The 24,179-nt window shown below is 41.5% G+C and overlaps 1 protein-coding gene across 32 annotated transcripts in view; it reads right to left on the bottom strand.

The window, feature by feature from the left end:
- The window catches only part of LOC135364513 (uncharacterized), a 62,438-nt gene extending 43,444 nt beyond the window's left edge, over positions 1–18,994 (bottom strand). For 5 of the 32 annotated variants that reach the window (XR_010411739.1, XR_010411738.1, XR_010411737.1 and 2 more), the window contains exons 1-4: positions 17,365–18,989; positions 17,235–17,270; positions 1,297–1,386; positions 72–368 (exon numbers count right to left, since the gene is read on the bottom strand). Coding sequence is in view for 2 of the 32 variants with exons in the window: in XM_064592140.1 (XP_064448210.1) it covers positions 17,235–17,270 (36 nt within the window). In the remaining 30 variants the exon portion in view is untranslated. The other 27 variants (XM_064592126.1, XM_064592125.1, XM_064592123.1 and 24 more) reach the window with 27 other exon arrangements.
- Between the last annotated feature and the right edge of the window lie 5,185 nt (positions 18,995–24,179).

The raw sequence follows: 24,179 nt of genomic DNA on the forward strand, positions 1-24,179 counted from the left end.
ATCCTTTGTGATTTCAAAGTAATAAACATTACAATGAATCATACTAATGAATATTTAAAAGTTACTGTTACCCAGTGTGGCTTTACTTCCGAAGCCTACTCACTCAGGCGGGGTCATAAAGAGGGGAAGGACCACTTCATTTTCCCCATGAGGACCTCCCTGAAGCCCCCAGGTCTCCGATTAGCTCAGGGGTCTCAAAAGCGGGGTGCACGTGCCCCAAAGCCTGCAGGAAGTGATGAATCGCAGTACAAGGACATCTGTTAGAACCTCCACTTGCATATATGCTTGTCTGATTCACAGTTTCACTTGATGTTTCTGTGTATCTTTTTTAATGCTCCAAATATATTAGAAGACTTCCACATCTATAACTTATAAATTAAAAAATTAGTGACTTTGGATATTTATGATTGAAAACTTTTTACTGATAGGTGTGTCACCCCAAAGTGTTTAGAAACCTCTGCTTAGAGTGTTAAAATTAGAACTACAACTGTCGCTTAGCATTTATATGAACTGAGACTGATTATGTCACCCAATTCACAGTAAGTTTGTTTCAAAAAATTACAAGAAAAGAAAGTGGCTGGATTTATTTTTTTAAAGATTTTATTTATTTATTTGAGAGAGAGAAAGACACTGCACAAGCAAGGGAAGTGGCAGAGGGAAAGGGAGAAGCAGGCTCCCCACTGAGCAGGGAGCCCAATGCGGGGCTCCATCCCAGGACCCTGAGCTCATGACCTGAGCCGAAGGCAGACACTTAACCGACTGAGCCACCCAGGTGCTCCAGAAAGTGGCTGGATTTAAAGGCAATTTCCAAATTACTGGTAAGGCTGCTGCTTGCTTTTTCGGATAAGATATTCCTATATAAATGACCATGAGGTGAAAACACTTCCAAGATGAATATCAAAACATGATTTGCACTATGATTTGCAATTGTTCCCATTGTTGCTGTTCATGGAGGAGAGCCTTGAGTTTCTTGACAGCTCCAGAACAGCCAAGAGTCGCATGTCCTCAGTGTCTAAAATATCAGATGACATGACACCAAAAAGACAGGCACCAAAAGCAAAAACAAAGTGGGACTACATCACACTAAAAGGTTTCTTCAACAGAATGAAAAGACAACCTATAGAACGCAAGAAAATATTTGCAAATTATATGTGTGAGAGGGCATTAATATTCAAAGCATATAAAGAACTCTTATTGAGTTATAAGCTATTGAGTTAGAGCTAACTAACTAAATAATCCCATTAAAAAGTAGTCAAGGGACCAGAATAGACATTTTTTTTCCCAAAAAAGACTTACCAATGGTCAATAGGTAAATGAAAATGTGCTCAGCATCACCAATCATCAGGGAAATGCAAATCAAAACCGCAATGAGAGATCACTTAACACCTGTTGGAGAGACTATTGTCAAAAAGACATGAAATAACTGTTGGGGAGGATGTGGAAAAAAAGGAATCCTCTGCGGGTGAAAACGTAGATTGGTACAGACACTATGGAAAACACTATGGAAGTTCCTTAAAAAATTAACAACAGAACTATTGTATGATCCAGCTATCCCACTTCTGGATATACATGCAAAGGAAATTAAACCACTATCTCTGAAGAGTTTATGCATTCCCATGTTTGATGGGGCATCATTCATAATAGCTAAGGCCATGGGAGCAACCTAAGTTTTCACCAATGGATGAATAGATAAAGAAAATACAGCATTTACATGCAATAGAATACTATTTCAGCTATAAAAATCAAAATTCTGCCACAACATGGATGAACCTAGAGGACAGTATGCTAAGTGAAATAAGCCAGACACAGCAAGATGGATATTGTCTGATCTCACTTATATGTGGAGTCTAAAAATGTCAAAGTCCCAGAAGCAGAGAGTGGAGGGGTGGCTATTAGGGGCTGATGTGGGGAAATGGGGACATGTCCAAAGGATACAAACGTTCAGTTACAAGATGAATGAATTCTGGGGATCTGATGTACAGCATGGTGGCTACAGTTAATAATACTGGTTTGTATGCTTGAAATTTGCCAAGAGGGTAAATTTTAAGTGTTCTTACCACACTCCACACACACACAGTAACTATGTGAGGTGATGGATACCTTATTCAGTTAATTAATCATTAGTTAATTAATAAATGATTGTGGCAATCATTCTTCAATGTATACATATGTCAAACCATCATGGTGTACATCTTAAATATACACAACTTTTTTTTTTCATTTTTCCTGCTTTTTAAAAAATTTTCATTCCAGTATCATTAACATACAGCATTATATTATGTTCAGGTGTACAATATAATGATTCAACAATTCTGTACATTACTCAGTGCTCATCAAGGATAAGTGTCCTCTTAATCCTCATCACCTACTTCTCCCCTACTGACCCCCACATCCCCTCTGGTGACCAGCAGTGTGTTCTCTAGAGAGAAGAGTCTGTTTTTGTTTCTCTCTTTTTCTTTGTTCATTTGTTTTGTTTCTTAAATTCCACATGTGAGTGAAATCATATAAACATACATACTTTTTGGGGCACCTGGGTGGCTCAGTCGTTAAGCGTCTGCCTTCGGCTCAGGTCATGATCCCAGGGTCCTGGGATCAAGCCCCAAACCGGGCTCCCTGCTCTGTGGGAGCATGCTTCTCCCTCTCCCACTCCCCCTGCTTGTGTTCCTTCTCTGGCTGTGTCTCTCTGTCAAATAAATAAATAAAATCTTTTAAAAAAATACATACTTTTATCTGTCAATTACACTTCAGTAAAACTGGGGGGGAATGAAATAAAATTTGTCATGTATTTCTGAGACAAAGGTGAACAGGAGTATGGTGCTTATCATGAGAAACAGTGTTCCTCTTTAATTTGTATCAAGATACCTATTCCTACTGAATTGCAAATACTCCTACTAAAACAAGACAAATATTGATGGACTAAGTGGTATTGCCAAAATGGTGAACCACACATTGGGGAAAACCAGTTCTGAACGGGTAATCATTTGCTGTTGTACAGGATATCTCCTACAGTTATATGTTGGTTTCATTAGTTTGAGGATCTACCTGCAAATTAAGCAGATTCTTATTTTATCGGATCTCCATCTGGTTATTCCAATGCCCATTTTAAAATGTGACATCAACCTTTCTATCTATATTTTTAACTACTGCGATCACAACAGAATTACTTGCTTTTAACTTTTAACTCAGTAAGTGACGGTATAAAATGGATATCCTTAATCAGCACACCTGACCTAGAGGAAACTCCTCTTTTCTTCCTGAAGCAGATAGAGATGTAGAAGATAGTCATGCAAGTGTGTTCCTTGCCACAGAATGCCATCTCGGGGGTCCAGCGGTCACAGCAAACAAGAAGTTTAAAGAAGAGCGAATTATTGGCAGTGTGTTTCACAATTACAGAATATCTAAGCAGAAATCTTGCCAAGCATTAGGGGTAACTAATTACTTTTGTGGCCTGTTGCAACTTTTGAAGTTTCAGGATGAGTCACATTTCCATTGTGGTCTTACCCTATGGTCTGGTATCACTACCTTTGATATTTAGACTTACATATTGGGAATTTCCTTAGAGGAAAATAAAACGCTAGTGCTGTTGTATTCTGTGCAGTAAAAGTAGATTTGAATGAGCTTTTGGAAGGATGGCGTGGACTGTAATCGGTCATAGCCAATATGAGCAAGCGGTTATTCCCATTGATAGAAAGTTGGCTGATAGAAAAAGCTCTGGGGGCGCCTGGGTGGCTCAGTCGGTTAAGCGTCTGCCTTCGGCTCAGGTCATGATCCCAGGGTCCTGGGATGGAGCCCCGCGTCGGGCTCCCTGCTCGGCTGGAAGCCTGCTTTTCCCTCTCCCACTCCCCCTTCTTGTGTTCCCTCTCTCCCTTTCTGTGTCTCTCTCTGTCAAAGAAATAAATAAAATCTTTAAAAAAAAAAAAAAAAGCTCTGAAAAGCAGGTCAAAGCTATATTTAAAGAAAACCCAAGTCAATTATTAAATAATTTTTTTCACATGACTTGTGATCGAATACTGAAGATGTATTTGAATTTAAATAAGCTCTACAAATGCCAGTAAGTGTTCTCATCTTTATGAATAAAATCTACTTTTCTTTCATGATTTCATTTTTTTTTCATGATTATAAATGATAAAGTCATCTGCATGCAGTAAGGACGTTCCCCTGGGTATTTCCTCCTTGGTACTTTTACATTTTTACACTCATTACAGAGTCACGTGGAAATAAGAAAATAAAATTTTGCAGTTTTGCTTTTCTGTGGATGGTTAAATTAGGATATAATGTAGAATAAATACACATCCTCCTGGAAAGTTTGAGTGTGATAAATGACCTCCTCCACATGAAAGCACCTTACCTACGTGCGGGTACTTTTTACCCCGCTTGGGTCTTTTCCCCTTCCCGGTGAGGACACACGATGGGGTTTGCCAACACAGAGGTGGGGCCTTGGTTTTTGTTCCCAATGTTCATCTCTAAAACCATGGGCTCTGTTCCTTGCTCTAGACTGTGCACACCATTGCCTTGCTCGTACATACTACAGCATGGTACTCCTTGGAGGTGTCAGTGTCTGCTTCTCTCCTGTCATCTGAATTCTAACAGCAGGTACTTCGTGAATTGCTCCTGTGGCCTTCACACCATGATTTGCCTCCTGTCATTGCTAAGTGTTTCATGGGGACCGCTCACTCAGTTCGCTGTAAGCTCTTGATGGGATGGGATTTTCTCAGATATGACTCTGGTTCTGTGTCTGCCCAGTGAGTTAGTTTGCTGGGGCCCCCTGAACAAAGACCCACACACTGGGTTGCAGAAACAACAGAAATGTGTTGTCTTGCAGTTCTGGAGCCCAGAAGCCTGAGACCCAGGGCTAGTTCCTACTGAGGCTCTGAGGGAGGATCTGGTCCCTGCCTCTTTCCATTTTCTGGTGGTTTCTTGGCAACCTCTGGCACTCTTTACCTCACCCCCAGGCCAGACTTCACCTCCACAGGGCCCTCTTCCTCTGTGTGTGCCCCCTTCTTAATAAGGACACCACTCAGGTTGGATTAGGGATCACACCGATGGCAACTTTTAACTTAGTTCCCTCGAAAAGACCCTACCTCCAAATAAAGGCACACTCTCAGGTAGTGGGATTAGGACTTCAACCTAAGAATTTGACACAATTCAACCCATTACACCGAGTAAAGTGTGTGCCTGGGAGATGTCCCCAGATCCCGCAGGTCACTGAATTCACACCCATAGAGCCCTTGCAGACGGAGATGGCAACATTTCAAAGGCAAACCAGGACAGGAAACGTGTCTCAACAGGGCTCCAGTTGTTAGAAAATGCTAGCTTGTTGGCGTGGTTTGTTTGTAACTTGGGGGTTCACCTAACCCACTTTCTTGTCTCCCTCCTTCCACGTCCCTCAGGACGGCAGCGGTAGGAAGCTCCGCCTTCCCTTCAGCCTCATCAGTCTGACTTCTAACCGATGGACGTGCTTCTTGCTTTGCTTCCATTTTTAAATCTCGGACCGTTTTAGATGCTGAGTCTAGCAAATCTAACCCTGGAGTTGACCCAAGAGAATGCACTTCGACTTCTAGTTCTTCCTCAAAGTCGTCATATCAGGCAGAATGAAATCAAGTCTTTGTTTTTTTAATTCCATTTTTTTTTTCATCTAAGAGTTAATGAGTTCACCTGGGTTTAAGGAGATTTGTAATGGATTTTCAAATCCTTGCTATTATTATTTTTATTATAATGTGGGAGTATTAATACCAAGCTAAAAATGTCACTCAATATGCAAAACGAGGTGATAAGTACCACTTGGCTTCTAAGAAGTACATTATATAAGCAGTCCATTATGAGAATAATCTCAGGTTATAGCCAGCTCTCAAAAGACCTGGCAAATAAGATTTTAAAATCAAGGCACTTGCAGGCCATTAAAACAACTAAATTGGTAAAACATACTAGAATCCCAGCATAATAAGCGTCCCTTAGAGAACAGTGACAAATTGTATTAATTTTGTATTTCCCAAAAAAGTAAAATAACAAGACTCAGTTGAGGTTGAAAATACTACATCCAGCGATATCAATGCAGAAGTACACAGCATCTGTGCATGGTACTCAGGTATCAGGCTGGAGGGGACCCCGGGTCCCGAAAGCCCATGTCAACACTTGATGGTCTTTTCCCGATATTCCCAACAAGTGGCAAAGTGCCGATCATCAGGCAGGGCTGTCCCCGCGGCACGGGAGATGACAGCAGGCACTCCCATCTGCAAAGAAGCCGCAGGCTCCGATTATCAGGAGGGGTCTGTGGGAAATCGGGAAGGGCCGGGAGGGAACCTGCAGGACCAACAGAAGCTCAGTGACCGCGAGGCACTGAGGGTAGAGGGTGTGAGTGAGGGGCAGGTGCAGGCTCTGCATGCGGCATTGTCGCCCACACAGGACGGTGACGGCTGATAGATGAGCTGCTTGGGAGGGGAGAGCAAAAATCTCTGGACTTGCTGACTTACTGTAAGTCCCGTGGCGCTGTTATTTGCCTCAATTAGCTCCAATCAGGAGGACACAATGAAAGGGATGGAAAGTGACTTCTGACCTACACTATGTCCCAAAGTGCTCATGCCTCATGAATGTGGGAGCAATTTCCCATTGAGTGAAAGGCAACATGTGCAAGCAGATATGGGAGGATGCAAGCTAATCCACTGCAAGGACAAGAAAGTAACAAGAGCAGTACAAAAATAAATAAAATAAAATAAAATAAAATAAAACAAAACAAAATAAAATAAAATATGCATGACTTTTTGCATTCAAAAGTGTGTTTCCTCCTGCAATAATATGAAGAAAGTCTTGTGTGTATGTGTGTGTGTGATCCAACTATATGTAATCCAAAAAAATGTGCTCATTTCATTTTAACCTTAATTTTTCATTATCTAATAGAGTCACACAGTTTTTTTTTTTTTTTAAGATTTTATTTATTTATTTGAGAGAGAGAGAATGAGAGAGAGAGAGAGAGAGAGAGCATGAGAGGGGGGAGGGTCAGAGGGAGAAGCAGGCTCCCTGCCGAGCAGGGAGCCCGATGCGGGACTCGATCCCAGGACTCCAGGATCATGACCTGAGCCGAAGGCAGTCGCTTAACCAACTGAGCCACCCAGGCGCCCTAGAGTCACACAGTTTAAAATTCAAAAGAAATCATGAGAAGGAGTCAGGAAATTCTTCTTTCGGAAATGTTGTCAGATGGAATTCATTACACAAGATGGTCAGGCTCATGACTTTAGAACCACACTTCAATTTTTTGCTTGTTTGTTTTTACGAGGAGCAACATTCCCCAGATTAATCACCAGCTACCCCTAAGAATCATCCAAACACTGTGCCTCGACAAAGGCAATTAATTCACAGACCTTAGGGCTGGAAAGAATTTGAATGACATCCACAAGGAGAACTCGAAACTCTTTTGAGCAAGGAGCATATTCCTGGTCCAGGATTCAAATTTTCTGGAGTTTTCTGCACAAGTTTAAAGATTCAGGCAAAAGCTGTCATGAGACTTACGAATTTAGCTTTCGGAAAAAATCAGTCAGGCCATTAATTCAATTAACTCTCACTGGCATTGCATTATCCACTGAATTACTGATTTTTTGGATGACCATTTTAATTGCTGAAATAAAAGTAAAAAATACTGTGTGGCTTTTTATATGCTCCAGGGAAGTGAAGTGCCAAGACAATTATTCAGACAATTCGTGTCAAAATAGTATTCTGACCTAAATTGTTGGCTTTATCATGGCTTACAACAGTGGATAATTGTGGCAGATATCCACCTGAATTAATTTGTAAAATTTTGCTCCTCAGTGTGTAATGTGCAAGCATGGTGGTCCCTTTGTCATACACTTTGTCTTTCTTCTTCTCTGTGTTCAATGAAATCCCACAAAGGAAAAAGAATCATTCCTAAGGGTCATTTAGAAATGTGTTTTCACTGAAGAACAAGGGAACTGGGTGGGGTGGTGGGGGAGGATATATATTATATATGTATATAAATACTTTTAAAAACAAAATTCATCTTAACTGACTTCTAGAAAGGCTAAATACAAATTGTATGAGTTTTTAATGCCTTAAAAGACCCTATTGCAGGCACTTAAATACCATTATTTTTAATAAATGTAATTGTATTTCTGCTCTAAGTCCCTGGCAAAACCAGGAGAGAATTTTGCAGAGGAAATTTTGTCCCTGCTATCTGAACTACATTATATGGTGAAACTTTTGTTAAGACTGGAAGGCTAAGTAACTTTAAAGGCCACCTTGATCTCTACAAATTTATGCTTCACGGACTTTGACATCAGACAGAACCGAATTCAAATCCAGACTTGGCGGCTTTCAGTATAACACTGAAAAAGTTTCTAAACCTCCCTTAGTTTCATTTTATTCATCAGTAAAATGAGATGAGTAGTATGTACCTTAGTGCAGAGAGTCAATTCAATTAGGAGTAGGATTAAATGGGAGAAGGGGATTACATGAAAATGAGAATAACTCCTTCCGTGGAAAAATTAAATTATATAAGGGAATTCTGATGAATCACAACATAAGGGGGCCTTCTGACCAGCCACTTATATCTGCCAGCATCAGCTGGGTCCTGCTGCAGTAACGAAGAGCCCCCAGTCTGTGAGGCTAGGCACACAAGCATTTGGTTTTTCACTTTTTGGTCCCACTGATGTTTGAGTTCTGGGCTGCCCTTCAGCTGAGGGGATGGAACACACCTTTGGAACTTGACCGCCTGGGTTTGCACACCTGATCCACCATTCTTCTGTTCTGTGACCTTGGAAATTGACTTAACTTCTCTGAATCTGGTTATATTATCTATAACGTGGGGAAAATAAAAGAATTTACCCTCGGATGTTGGTTGGGAGGAAGAAAATAAGTACCGAGTGCATAAAGCACTGGGATCAGTGCCTGGCACAGTGCAAATGCTATATGCATGTTAGCTCTTTTTATTCTTTTCCTTTACAACAATACAGCATATGTCTTTTAATCACAAAAATGACTTTCTCTTAATACATTTATTCAGGACCTTTGGACTACACGTCAGGGTAGACTTGTGACAGTGGGAATATCAACTCTCACCTTCAAAGGGAGTTTTTTGAAGAGCGTAAATACATTTAATTTCTCTGCCAGACTCCGTGCAAAGAGAAAGAGGATTGGCACTGGATCAGGCCCCCGTGGCATCCAGTCTCAGCTCTGCTACTGACCAGGGGGGCCGCATTAGGCAGATCAGGAAATTCTTCTCTCATTCTGTGTCCTCGTCCATAAGCAAGGGTAGGATAACACTGCCTCGTAAAGCAGGCAGTTAAAGAATAAATCTGAAATTGCGTGTAAAGTGCTTATTGTCACGTCTGGAACACAGTAAGTCCTCAACAAATGTAGACATTAATAGTATTATTAGCATCCACATTATTGAAATCTATCCCTCCATTCAAGACCCTGATCAAGAGATCCATTTTACAAAACATTCTCCAAAAACCTGTATTAATTCCTAATTCTCTGATTGCTCACTTACTTGATAGTGTGTCCTAGAGTTGGGTCCCTTATTATTGATTGATAGCCTGTGGTAATAAATGTATTGTTTCTTTATCTTAAATGGATTAGCCAGGATATAATCTTCTTAAGGAGAAACCCAACAGCACACATGGTAAACAGACTATAGGTGTTAAGACAGTAGCTGCAGGGTTTGTTGGTTTTTGTTTTTTTTTCCTAATTGACAAGCCCTTTTCATGGATCTAATGCTGTGCAATTGAAAATAACAATGTCAACAACAGTAATAATAGCTTGTATTCTTGAGTGCTGGCTTTGTGCCTGGGATCTCACGGTCCTTGCAATTCATCCCAGCAGCAACGCAGAAAAGCTGGTGTGTATCAGTTATCTCTTTCTACGGCGAATTTAGTGGCTTAAGCCAACAATGCCTGGGTCTTTAAAGCATATCCATGGGTTTGTTACTTAAAGCTTCTGCAAGTCTAGACTGCCCTTACACAAGCCGCTGCCCTTAGTTTGCAGGTTGGCAAGACATTGGGCTCCACTGGAACAGCTAGGCTCTGTGCCTCTCTTTCCAGAAGGGCACTCCTGCCAAGCCTCTTCACAGAATGGAAGCTCCGTGCATCACCCTCGCCCCTGCACAAGCTTACGCTGTGCTTGTGGTGTTCTGTTGGCTGGTTTCATGTGCTTTGATGTCTGGTTGGCCAAAGAAAGTCTCGATGAAGCCTAGATTCAATGCGTAAGAGGAATTCATACAAAAGGAGTGATGCACCTGGCGATTCCTGCAGACGTCTACCGAGTGCGCAATCTCATTTTACCAACACAGAATCCGAGGATTATGGGCATTAAGTATCTTTCCTAGATCATACAGCTATCGGGTGATAGCACAGAATTTGAGCCCAACGTGGCTCATTTCATTTTATTCTTAGTTCTAGTAAACTAGCAATCAATTGACTTTGTTTTTTTTCTATTGGAATTTTGTTTGGATGAAGTCAACAAAGTAACGAGATAAACCCACAACTTGACTTTCCACAATGCCTCTCATACCACATACATGAAAGATGCTATGGCACAGAGCTGGATTTGCTACCCAAAAACCACTGAAGTCACCGTCCTTTGCTTCCTGCACTGTAGAGATCAGAAAGCTGATCCCAAGCCTCCTTTGTGCTGGGGTGCAGACATGTGACAAAGTTCTGGATTATGAGAGGTGGGTAGATTTTACTGGGAGGACTAGACTTTCCAAATATGTTTAAAAAAAAAAAAAGATAAAGACAAAAGATAAAAAAGAAAGTTTCTTCAGGAGAAAGCTTTGGACTCTTCTCCTTTTCTTTTTAACAGCTTTATTGAGTTATAATTGATAACTCAATTAGAGAATTGATTACCATCGGGGTAATGGACATACTTATCACCTCCAAAGTTTCCTGGTGTCCTGGTTCATTCTTTCTTTCCTTTCTTCCCTCCTTCCTCCATTCCTCCCTCCCTCGGTCTCTTTCTTTCTTCCTTCCTTCCTTCCCTCCCCCCTCCCTCCGTCTTTCTTTCTTTCTTTCTCTTCTTTCTTTCTTTTTTCTTTCTTTCTTTCTTTCCGTGTTCTTCCTCAGCAAGGCCAAATTGGCACTTGCCAAATGATCAAGATTGTTGACATTATAAAAGTTTTGCTCGGATTGTTTCTTTAGTTAATTGCTTGAAAAACTTCTGCGTTGTCAACTTCGCTCTCTTGAAATGACTCTACACATCTTCCCACAGGTGGGATTATATTCAGGTTTTGATTATTCTTATCCTTTACAACAGGATTTCTTTTCCTTTCCTATTCAATTCCTTCCTTCCTTCCTTTCTTTCCTTCTTTCTTTTTTCTTTCTTTCTTTCTTTCTTTCTTTCTTTCTTTCTTTCTTTCTTTCTTTCTTTCTTTCTTCCTTCCTTCCTTCCTTCCTTTCTTTCCTTCTTTTTTCTTTCTTTCTTTCTTTCTTTCTTTCTTTCTTTCTTTCTTTCTTTCTTTCTTTCTTTCTTTCTTTCTTTCTTTCTTTCTTTCTTTCCTTTCCCTCCCTCTCTCCCTACCTCCCTTCCTTTTTCCTTCCTTCCTACCTTCCTTCTTTCCTTCCTTCCTTCCTTCCTTCTCTCTTATTGTTAGAAGACCACTTAATGGAGATCTACCTCTGACATTCTCCAGTGCACGACACAGTCTTGCTAACTATGCACGATGTTACGCAGCAGATCCTGGAGCTCACTTACCTTACATAACTGAAACGTTATGCCTGTTGAACAACAATCTCCCCCCTTTTTCTAAACCTGAATGTGGAGCTGCCTGCACTGGCAGCAAGTGTCCTAGAACCTGGAGAATAAAAAATACAAAGCAGAGGGAGCCTGGGTGGCTCAGATGATTAAGCGTCTGCTTTCGGCTCAGGTCATGATCCCAGGGTCCTGGGATCGAGTCCCTCATCGGGCTCCCTGCTCCTTGGGAGCCTGCTTCTCCCTCTGCCTCTCTCTCTCTCTCTGTCTGTCTCTCATGAATAAATAAATAAAATCTTTAAAAAAAAATACAAAGCAGAGATGATGGATTACAAACCATGGAACGATACAAGGTCTTTGAAGATGTTACTAAGAGGCTGCATTAGCCCCAAACCCTCCTTGTTGGCCCTTATTTTTATGTGAACTAAATACAGTGTCAATCGTGACTATCTCTATGAATTGTACTCTCTGTAACTTGCACCTGAATATAATCCCACCTGCGGGAAGATGTGTAGAGTCATTTCAAGAGCGAAGTTGACAACGCAGAAGTTTTTCAAGCAATTAACTAAAGAAACAATCAGAGCAAAACTTTTATAATGTCAACAATCTTGATCATTTGGCAAGTGCCAATTTGGCCTTGCTGAGGAAGGACACGGTTGCCAAAATTACTGAAACAATTAAGTCATTGCTTTCCTCTCCTTTGCTTCTGGAGCCCGAGCTGAAGGCATCAGAGAGCAGGGCTGCCCAAGGAGCTTGCCATGTGGCCTTTAAACCCGCATGTTGCAATTTAATGAAATAACGTCAGAACAGTTTAAAAATATATATATTTGCAGAGCTCAGATAGAAACCCACTAACATCATGGATAATAAATTTCTGAACATTACTGTTGAGTAAGCAAAATATCGCTAATACATCGTCCCAAAGAAAAATCATTTTTATAATTTAATAGAAAGATAACTTTGATTCAATGACCTACATCAAGTAGGTCAAATTAAGCACAGGGTCATTTTAGGTCAGAAGTGCAAATGAAAGCTCTTTCAGATTATTTTATGACATACACACTCTCCCTAGGAGAACAATTAAAAAGTGTTAATTCCTGGTCACTTCAGCAGGAATAGCTTTATTTTCTGATCAAGTGCAGGTTATCGCTGTTAATTGAAAATCTTGCTTTTGCACTAAATCGTGCGGCCGCAACTGAAGAGTTCGGCTCCTTTCTTTGAAATTAATTTCATGCAGAATGAAGAAAGGAACACCAGGAGAGTAGAAAGAAATCATTTTTGGTTCAACCGGTATTTTCTCCTTTTTTACTAAGAAGAGATTAAATAATTTTAAAGAAAGGGTGCAGGATGAAGCATCCTGGTCAAGTACCAGAGAATTTAATGGGATTTTGATTTTATTGATAAAACACCTTCCGTTTGAAGACAATTAAAGCACTCCTCTTGTAGGATTTGGCACGTACTGCTTTATGTTATGTCCGTGAGCCAGTTAAAGGGCAGAAGTAACTCTCCAGATCGTTCCAGGAGAAAATAAACAGCTCTCAGCTCTCTAAATAGCCAGAGGTGTGTACAGAATATTCTCAATATTTCTCTGCCTATCCTGAAACCAAAGTAAAAATGAACGATTTCAGCCTACCAGGTACAACTTGGCTCATCCCATCTGGCAGACCGGTTGATCAACAAATATTCCTTTTCATAGTGTGAGGGATGTATTTGGCTAGTACCCAAGGGGGACAAATATGTGCACGACCCCTTACTGGAGTCCTAACAGCAAGGCTTCTACTGCAAGGGGGCGGGTAAGAACGCACGTGCCGTGGGAGACCCCAGAGCACCAGGAAGCAGAGATTCAGAGGGAGAACCATGACCAGGGCCCTCCTTGTATGGCTGATCGAAGACGCCTTGTCTTAGTCAGCTTGGGCCACCGTAACAGAACACCACAGAAGGGCTGCTTAAACCACAGACAGGGGGCGCCTGGGTGGCTCAGTTGGTTAAGCGACTGCCTTCGGCTCAGGTCATGATCCTGGAGTCCCGGGATCGAGTCCCGCATCGGGCTCCCTGCTCGGCGGGGAACCTGCTTCTCCCTCTGACCCTCCTCCCTCTCATGCTCTCTGTCTCTCATTCTCTCTATCTCAAATAAATAAATAAAATCTTTAAAAAAAAAAAAAAAAACACAGACAGTTCTCACACCTCTGGAGGCCACGAGTCCGAGATCAAGGTGCTGGCATGGCCAGGTTCTGGGGGGAGATGTCTTCCTGACTTGCAGACCACCGCCTTCTCACTGTGTCTTCACATGAAGGAGGGGGAGAGAGAGAGAGCCAGACCATGCTGCTGTCTCTTCCTCTTCTTACCAGGACACCAGTCTTATGGGATCAGGACCCCACCCCGATGACCTTGTTTAACCTCAGTTACCTCCTTAGAGAGCCCATCTGCAAATACAGTCAGGCTGGGAGTCAGGGCTGCAACAGGTACATTTGGGAGGGACATAATTCAATCCACAGCAGTCCCATGGGCTGGAGGAGGCCCGAGCTGGGCTGCATGATGGTGAGGCTGGGACACCTCCTTCACAGGTACGAGGCCCAGGCTCTTGAGAGGCCATGACTATCACCTGGCAGGGTGTAAATCCATCGGAGTCTGACTTCCACTGGCCCCACCCCCAAAATTTGTTCTCATGCCCTCAACAGGCCTTTGCTTTCCATCCAAACAATTAAAAGTGACCCCCAAAACGATAAAATAGATGGAAGTTAGACTCTCTGTCTTCACACACACGTGATTTCCAAAGACGGCATGGTTAGCTAAAAGCTACTAGAAATGACGGTTCTGTTGTCGTTCTTTATTATCTGATGGCTCCACATAAAAGATCTCCTACAGAGGCTGACGTCCACACCGAAGACAGAGGGATTCTTCCTCTCAGCTCCCTGCCGTAGTAACACGCTCAGAAGAGCAGGGATTCGGGCATGTTTGCTCATGGTGTAACCCAAGCTCTTAGCATGTAGCCCCTGGCACGCGTCTCCTGCACTCTGGTTGGCGGGACGGATGATGGGCTGCGCCACAGCAGGTGCGTTCCTGAGCACCTTCTGCTTCTTGTCACCTAGGAAGAGCATCGTCTGCCCTTACACGTAAAACGGCTTTGCATGTTGAGTTAAAATGGATGTGTGCAGGTGGCTCTTGGCCCATCGTGGCCAACGGGGAAACACCAGTGCTCAGATACTCATTGAGTAAAATAAGCGAGAAGTGAGTCAGTGGGATTTGAATACCCTGAGACAAGTGGCAAAGACTTTTCTGAGAGAAGTGACATTTTCGAAGCAGCATTTGAAGACCCATCTGGCCATCATGTGAGGCATTCACGAGAACTGGAGGGAGGCGTGTGGCCCAAGGAAGAAGAAGTTGGAAGTACAGATGGGCCTGACATAGGGAGGGCCAAAAATAGGACCGTGGCCGAGGGGATGGACAGGCGGGGAAGGACAGATCTGAGGGTCGCCGGGAAGGCAAAGGCTCTTTAGGTCTTTGGAAAGGGAAAGTGGTGGGGTCAGGAAGGGAAGAGAATGTGCTCTGGGGACCTCAGGCTTATGAGTTTGGGAGAGAGAAGTCACCATTCACTGGAGGAGAGGAGTTAGGGCTTACCCGCCGCCTTGGCGGTTCCCACCACAGAAAGTCTGATTCCTAGAGGCTTCCACCACTTGCTGAGGCTACATAGCACAGAGAGGGTTAAGAGGGAGGGATGGGGCAAATAAGGCAGAGGAGGGAGTCCGGACTCCATCTGGGCAGACCAGGCACCAGGACATGACCCATTCTGTGCTGCCTTATAAGTCAGACCCTGAGAATCTGGAGGAGGAGAGACCTGCACAGGCCAGCATGGTCCCTGAGCCCTGCCCTGACTTCCATTCTGAGTGGCCAACTGAGGCTGCACCAGCCTCCTTCTGGGCTTTGCTTTGACATTCCCTTCTAAACAACTTTCAAACCCATTTATTTATCCCTTTGGGTTAAAAGGAACTCTTGTCTGAAAGCAGATCAAAGTAGAGCTGTCCAATTTATAAAACAGATCAATGAGGGAGGGGGAGTTGGCACATGCCACATCCCACTCACCAGGCTAGCTCTTAACCCTCCCTGCAGACCAACTCGATGCCTCCGCAGATTCTCAGATTCCAAATGCAGAACCATACCATTGTCGTCTGTTCGCGAGGAAGGAGAGAAATACAACGCGACAGATCTCCTCCGGGCCCTGAAGTATTTGAGATTACCCCCACCCCAACCCCCCAACCCAATATTTAGATCGAGTTCATTGGGAGAATTAATTGCAAAACATAGGAAGTAACTTCAAAAAAAGCGTGGACTTCCAGAGACTCAAAATTCCAATAGCCTTTTATTAGGAAGCCAAGAGGAGGAAAGAACCACTAATAAAAATGCTTGTTAGGAGAGCCCACATGGACATCCTGCAACAAGGTCTCTGTCCCCTGGGCAGACATTTGGAACTGCTCTTCCAGCCAAGGCAGTGGGCTTTGCTGTGACCCAACAGTTCCCTTTTGCACAGTGGTTGGCCAACATTCTGGAATGTAGTCTATGGCTATTCAATGAATTCTTTCCTCTGAGCAAACAGACCAGCTGTAGAGGTACTGTACACATGGTCACTTATTCCCATTAGCAACCCCAAACAAGCAGACGGCCTTACCCAAACAGTAGAAAAGGCTAAGTTATTTTTAAATGTGCTCAATTTAACGTGTTTCACAATTTGTGATTTCCCAACCACAAAAAGAATTGTACAACTGTTAAAATTACACGAGAATTCAGAAGAAGGCATACGAAGTAGGGGAAAGAGACAACAGAGGGCAAGCCACACGTTATAAATGAATGAAAATAACAAAATCCTATTTAGAGAGCCTACTTCCATTTTTGTAAAGTCCTAGTAAGATCTAGTCGAGGAAGAAAAGAGTTATGAGTTTGGGTGAGGAATGCACCCATTCTCCCAATGTTTTTCTCCCAACAGGCTTCTTGTGTTTTTTAAAATAAGTAGGCTCCAAACTAACTTTGAGGAATGCGTTGTAAAGGCAGCCTTGAGTATAAAGCCCAGGAGATTACAGCAAGATTGCAGAGAGGAGGTTGGTTTCCCAGCATGGCAGTGCCTGCCATGTCAGCAGGACATGGCTGGAAATCCCACAGTCCCCAGTCCCGGTACAACTGAGGCTTCCCTAGATACAGAGGGGCATCCAGCGTACTCGCCCACAGATATTCCACCCAGATGTGCAGCATTGCCAGTAAACACATATCTGGTGGGAAATAAAAAGAAACTTTGCTTTAAGTCCACATTTTTATTTTCTATGTCCAATCATCTTTACACCTGATTCCCACGAGCTCTTTCTTCTGAATATTGTCCAAAATCAGCAGTCCTCACGTAGTCAAGGTTAGAAATGGACCTGGCTTTTAACATCTGACAGGATTTCGTAATAAAATTTCCCTTTCAATAGACCTGATAACCAACAAGCCAATGTCACGGTCAGCCTGGCTTTAAAAAGACTCACCACGCATTACCTGAAGGAAACATCACTTACCTGGGAGATAGTCATTTCTCCAACAGTCCCTTTCATCTGTAAATGAGGAAATGAGTCAGCTTTACTAAGTGTTACTTCATCATTGGTGTTGTGTTATTCAGCAGGACTAGGAACACATTTTGTTACTCACACAGGCTTGGTTTCACCAAGCGTCCAGGTCCTGCTGTTACCTCGTCTTCAAACAACTCCAGATTCTGTTAAAGATCTTAACTGTCTTTCTGATTGGAAAAGTGCCCGGCCGGTCACAAGATTGCATGACTCATTGCAACTGCTCAACTTTAGCTAAGCACAGAGCTGAAAGAACAAAATCAGCTCTGTGATGTCATCCCTTCACTATGTATCTTTAACATAGTTTAGATACAGAGGTTGTTGAGTAAGACACAAAGCTTTCAAATGAGAAGAATGTGTCTCAAATGCTTAGGAGAGCAAACATTCTGGGGTTATGTTTGATTACAAACACTGAGACCTGCTCCAGGAATCTGGGTGTGTGGTCTTGGCTGATAGAAAGTATTCCACGTGGTCTGCTAACTGGTCACCTGGCTTGGTCAAAGTTTAACCCAACTGAAATGTGTGGAGCTTCAGTAACCATTCTGATTTCAGAACAGACAGACGCGTCCTCATTTAGGATTATTTGAAACCTTCAAAAAATAATGAGAGTTCCTAAGTGTGTCTCAAAATCAAGGAAAATAGAAAGTGTTTGTCTGAAAGTTTGGGGATTGTCAGTAACTTCTCTTTTTTTCTATTCATTTACAATTATTTAATGAGCAGGCATTGCTTTTAGCTTGACAAAAATTCAGTGGAAAGAAATGTTTCCAGCTTCCTCCGAGTTCACTCCGTAAGACGGAAAAAAAAAAACCCAAAAGCCAAAGCAAACGGAGTTAAATAAATTGACAGCTACCTCATATCTTGTTGATACCTTTCACGATGATGTTAGTAAACCCGCATGACCCAAAATGAGATCGCTGTTTACCTAGCTACATTACGGGTCCCAGCAGAGCCCGCGTGAAAGGGGCTCCCAGAGCCCTCAGCTATTGTAACGCCAGGAGCCATCTCTTCTAAGAACTTGAACCACTCCTTTTGGTAAAAGCCAGCCAAGACAAAGGAAGTATTTTTAATTAAGCTGATGATACCACTTCCTCGGGATGGCTTCAGTGGAAAATTGGAGAACAAAAGCAGGGCAAAGAACGTTGCATTTGGGTAAGGTTTGGTATCATGTGAAAAGTTAAGTTTCTGTTGGGCGCCTGGGTGGCTCAGTTGGTTAGGCAACTGCCTTCGGCTCAGGTCATGATCCTGGAGTCCCTGGATCAAGTCCCGCATCGGGCTCCCTGCTCAGCGAGGAGCCTGCTTCTCCCTCTGACCCTCCCCCCTCTCATGTACTCTCTCTCATTCTCGCTCTCTCAAATAAATAAATAAATCTTTTAAAAAAAAAAAGTTAAGTTTCTGTCAAATTTAGCACATCATTGTTTAGCTTCCTTTTTTCCCCCCAGCATTGTCTGTCTGCTGGGGGGAGGTCCTATGAAAATACAGAAGCTTTGTCAGACTCTAAAGAGGAAGTCAAGTATTTGATAAGATGGCATATGTGATCCCTGACCCCCAACGCATACAGCTTGTTTTTGAAGAAACTTGCTTCCCCAGCCATGGTCCCGCTGGTTCCATGAAGGCTGTAGGGTTAAAATCCTGTATGCCTGTCACTGAATTGTTCTTGAAAATATCACCTATGTGAGAACCTTTCAACGCTTAATTCTGCAGACGACAAGGCTGGTGTCCGGGACTCTGGCTGTCTGTGCCCACATCTGGGGTTCTCCTGGCCGTGCACCTCCCTGCTGGGAGTGCCTGTGCGGTGCCTCATCTCACTGTCATCCATCCTCCCTGTGTCCATGGCCTAGTATTGATCATTTTAACCTCAAGTGATCACTAGGAGATATATCTCATCAGAACCAAAGACTGGCATCTTTAAAGGCCAGAACCAAATTTACAGTCAGTAACAAAAATAAATATATGGACCCCAAAAAGTGATTCTTAAATAGATTGTTTCCCCTGGACGTCCTTCTAGACAGGTTTCAGTAGTTAGTAATGACCAGGTAACATATGTTCTTCAATGATTTGGATTACTCTGAAAAACTAGAAAAGTGATGCCACGGCTCTCTTATTGAAACTTACCTTCTCCTCGGAAAAACTTCGTTTTAAGGGTGAAACTGACAATGTGACTTTATTTTTTCTCGCATCTTGTTTAAAATTTCTCTCTTATGCCAGGCTCACATACCAAGATTTTCCCCACAATGTCACGATTCATGTCTTATTTTAGCCAGGCTGCAAAAGGACTGCATCAGTCAGAAGTGCTCCTTTCCTTTAGATGCTGAGAAATCCTGGACACCCCAACCACGTGGGGCTGCCCCTACTCCCTCACACTGAAGTCAGGGGTGCACACCAAGTATCCTTATCTTCACCAAGGCAGGTGATACACTCATTCGAACCAGAGAAGCTCCCAAGTGCATTACCATTTCAACCAGGAGATGGAGGAGAAAAGTATGGGACCCTCACACAAGGAAGCAGGAAGCCCTCCCACAGCTTCCTCTGCCCCTTGAACAAACACATACATACTTTCTGAATCAAAATAAAATTATTGATCTGAGACATGACTTTTCCAGATTAGTAATTTTACATATATATGAAATGGCTTTCATGGTTATGAAATTTAAATGACATGTACTATGTTTTCAGTAATTTGATTCCAGCAAATTGGAAACCTGTTCCAATGGAGCAAACCAGTTGAAAGACAGTAATCTTGTAGAAAACATAAAATTCCTCGTGGCCATAGCAGCCAGTAAAACTGGATGGCCAAGAAGAGGGAACGTGATTGTCGTCACGGCGACATTCCTCTGGTTTTATTGCCCCTCAGTAAAACCATACCTATGACACAATCCCAGCTGAAACTTTCTCCCTGGTCCCTGGCCACTCCCACCAGCATCTTTCCCTTGACAAGTGCTGGTATTTTTAGTTGTTCAATAAAAGTAGGTGCAGGATATTGAAATATCTTGCTCAGTTTTTGTTTATTGCATAAATAAAAGCAAGATATTTAGGATTTATATATACATAATTATATATACACATTTAGCTGACATTTTGGGTCACATTCTCAAAGTATTTGGTATGCCAATTATATGAATGAGTGAGAATTAAAGAAAAAATGAGAGAAAGGAAAAAGAAAGAGATTCACCCCCCAAACAAGTAAAAAGAGAGGTTAATGGCTACAGGGAATTCCAGTTAACAAATACTCAAAAAATTAAATCACTATTTCATAAAAGCTACTGATATAGATCATTTCTACTCAGTAGGAAATTGTTTGATTCAGTAAATTTGAAGTGAAATTACCTAGAATCTCTATGGCAACTTTTCTAGATTCAGGCCACCTTATATTTTTTATTATCATTGTTTCAGTTAGTATGGAACAGAGAAAAGTTTATATATATATATATATATATACACACATATATTTATTATTATATTAATACTATTAATATTATATTTAATATACAAATACATACTACATGTATTTTATGATATATAAAATATATGTAAAGTTATATCTACCTCATATATTATATATATATATATAATACATAGTTACAGTTATAGACAGTTACATAGTCACACACACATACACATAAAGAGAGAGATGTCGGGTTCTTCTCCCTGTCTTGAGTTAAAGATAGTAGCATAACTATCATTCTGTATTTCAAGAAACACCATTCTGTCATGCTACGACACCAGTTAAATATTGTGTAATTATTTTTTCAGTAGACTTGAGACATCTGATGATTATTGATCTCTTTCCAAATATCTTAACATCAAGATCAAACAAAGCTGCAGAGAAGCAGTGATCCAATTTTGGTCTGATATAGGGCTGACTCTCATCCAGTCATTTTGATATTACATCAGAAGGTTGACACCAAGCAACACTGTACATTTTTGGTTTTTGGAGCATGTGGAGCTCATATAACTAAGGACTCTGAGTTTTCTATAAATTAGAACCCAGGTGAAGAAATAACCAAGACAAGAACAATCAGTGTCTTCATGTAGTTACTCCCAAGCAACGATGGTGTGCAGTTTCGTACCTAGGGCAGAAAAGGTCCAAATTTATGAATCAATTGGGAGTTGTAAAAAGTTAAGTGACAGAAAACATGCTTTTCTACACCTCACCTTCTTATGAAGTTTCTTAGTGGGGTTAAAAAATATTGATATTAGGGGCACCTGGGTGGCAGAGTCAGTTAAGCATCTGACTCTGGGTTTCGGCTCAGGTCGTGATCTCAGAATCCTGGGATTGAGTGTCGGGCTCCACGCTCAGCATGGAGTCTGCTCGAGATTCTCTCCCTCTCCCTCTGCTCCCCCACTGCTGCTTGCTCTCACTCTCAAATAAAGAAATCTTTTAAAAAATTGATATGAATAATTACAGTACATGAGGTAGATTTGTCCTAGAACTCATGACATCCATGAAACTGAGTTATCCAGTCACATGGCTGGCTTAACAATTGTTAGTTCATGTTGAAATAACACACTCACCATGTCCCATTTCTAATTAAAAAAAAGATCCTATTTGATATTTGATCTATCTAATGACTACATCTGGTGAGGATATTATGACACTGCTGAAGAATTTTAGTGCCATCACACATGTTAAAGCAATCTAGTATTCCATCACTGAGCCAGAGGCTCTAAACTGAAAATTCTTGGTTATGTAAAGAACTAGCCCAGTTTTTAAAAAGGAAATAGATTGGGCACCTGGATGGCTCAGTTGGTTAAGCGACTGCCTTCGGCTCAGGTCATGATCCCAGGGTCCTGGGATCGAGTCCCACATCGAGCTCCCGGCTCAGCGGGGAGCCTGCTTCTCCCTCTGACCCTCTCCTCTCTCATGCTGTCTCTCTCTCGCTCGCTCTCTAATAAATAAATAAAAAAATCTTTAAAAAAAAAAAAGGAAATAGATTGATAGTCTATTTGGGCAGCCATGTCATCTCAGATACAAATCCAGGGCAGCTGACGGTGGATGAGGGGCAATGAGGGGGAACAAGGCGAAGCCGTGGCCATACTGAATGCCTTGGGCATGAGCTCAACCTTCATTCATGAGTTTATCAAGAGAGACATCCTCAGGTGACTTAGAACCCCCAGTACTTAAATATTCTTCATACGTAAGTAGTCTGCTCGAAGGGTTAATTGAAGAATCTGACTTGACAATCTCAGACTGCATATGCAAATTTCAATGGGAAATCGAGGGTCACATAAGGAGGTAATTCTCCTCCATAGGGACTTATAAAAATGAAATACCCGGTTCTTTCAAGTGTTGGCCATATTTGATCTGAATTAAGCTAAAATCTTTCTATGTTACAAAAAGTTAGATGAGCAGATAAAGGAATCTGTCTTAGAAGCATCACTCTATGAGAATGTGAACTGAAGAGTTAACACTGGCCAGTAAATACTGGGTTATGCAATTCAAAAACCCTGCTGATTAGCACAGGCCCATCTCACCCAACAAGAAAATAAGTGACCTGGAGGGAAGAAGAAATTTTGATAATAATGAAAATATTATTTAAAATTGTTCAGATTGCTAATGTCTATAAGGATAACTGGAATTTCTATTGAAATGTTTGCAAGGGCAGGTCAGTGGGGAGAAAAACGTGCTTAAAAATCATATATAAAAATAAATACATGAAAAATAATAAAAATTAAAAATCATATGCAGTATTTGAGACATTATCTCAGACATGTTTCTATGTCAAGAATTAGGAGTCCCTACTAATTTCCAATGAACAATAAGATCTGTTAATTCAATGTTTTTGTAAACCAGAAATCACAGTAATTATTTATTTGGCATATCTAAAATAATTCCCCAGAGCTCAGTTCAATTCGATTCAACAGCTATAGCTAGCTCAATACCAGAGTTGATTATTCTGAGTGTTTCATTAACCCATATATGTCTCAAGAAATGAAGGAGAAGGAAGAAAAAAATGTCTACAACTAACCCTCCAGGGACTGATTAGACAATAATGTGTTAAGATTACCAAGTAAAACAGTTATTACACTATTGAAAACGATAAATCTGCCTATTGTACTGAACATTCCACTTAAAAAAAAAACACACTAGCAAAGAAGCAGTAAGAAGAAAGGTATTTTGTAAATGACATCATAACTATTTTCCAACCTTGGGCATCATGCGGCTTAAAATCCAGGGACCACTATGGATGAAAACATTCAGACAATTCTGTATCCAAAGTCATTATAAGGAGACAATACTGGCAAACAAAAATTAAAATGTGAGTTCTATAGGACCTTCAACACAATCACCTAGAGACCTTGTAAAAAAGCAGACTTCTAGGCCTTTTCCCAAAATGTCATCAAGTATATCTCTGTGTGCACCTTAACCTCCCAGGTGACTGGGAGTTTGAAGACCACACAGTGGGATTTCCCTGCAAGATCCCCAAGCTCCATGTCTACCTGCGTTTCCTCTGAAACAAATGTGTGTGTGTGTGTGTGTGTACTTATTCTCTAAAAATGTTCTGTGTATACATACCAAAAAGTTAATAATTTTATTCCTAATCTTTGTGAATTTTTTTTTAAGTAGGCTCCATGACCAGCATGGCGTCCAATGTGGGGTTGACTCATGACCCTGAGATCAAGACCTGAGATGAGATTAAGAATCAGATGTTTAACCGACTGAGCCACCCACAGGCACCCCAGTTTTTGTGACCTTTCAAGTAACACAGTGTTATTACTATGTATTATTACTATTACTTAACTTAACTTAAATAATACATCATTATTATTATGTTATGATTATTATGCACACATACAAAGATGGATGGATGGATGGATGGATGATGGATGGGTAGATAGGATAAAGATATAGATAGACACAGAGATATAATATGATATAGATATAAGTAATTATAATTT

The sequence above is a fragment of the Mirounga angustirostris genome, unplaced genomic scaffold (assembly GCF_029215605.1).
Source record: "Mirounga angustirostris isolate CCGP_5_RB_7025 unplaced genomic scaffold, mMirAng1.0.hap1 SCAF_5, whole genome shotgun sequence".
Lineage (NCBI taxonomy): Eukaryota > Metazoa > Chordata > Mammalia > Carnivora > Phocidae > Mirounga > Mirounga angustirostris.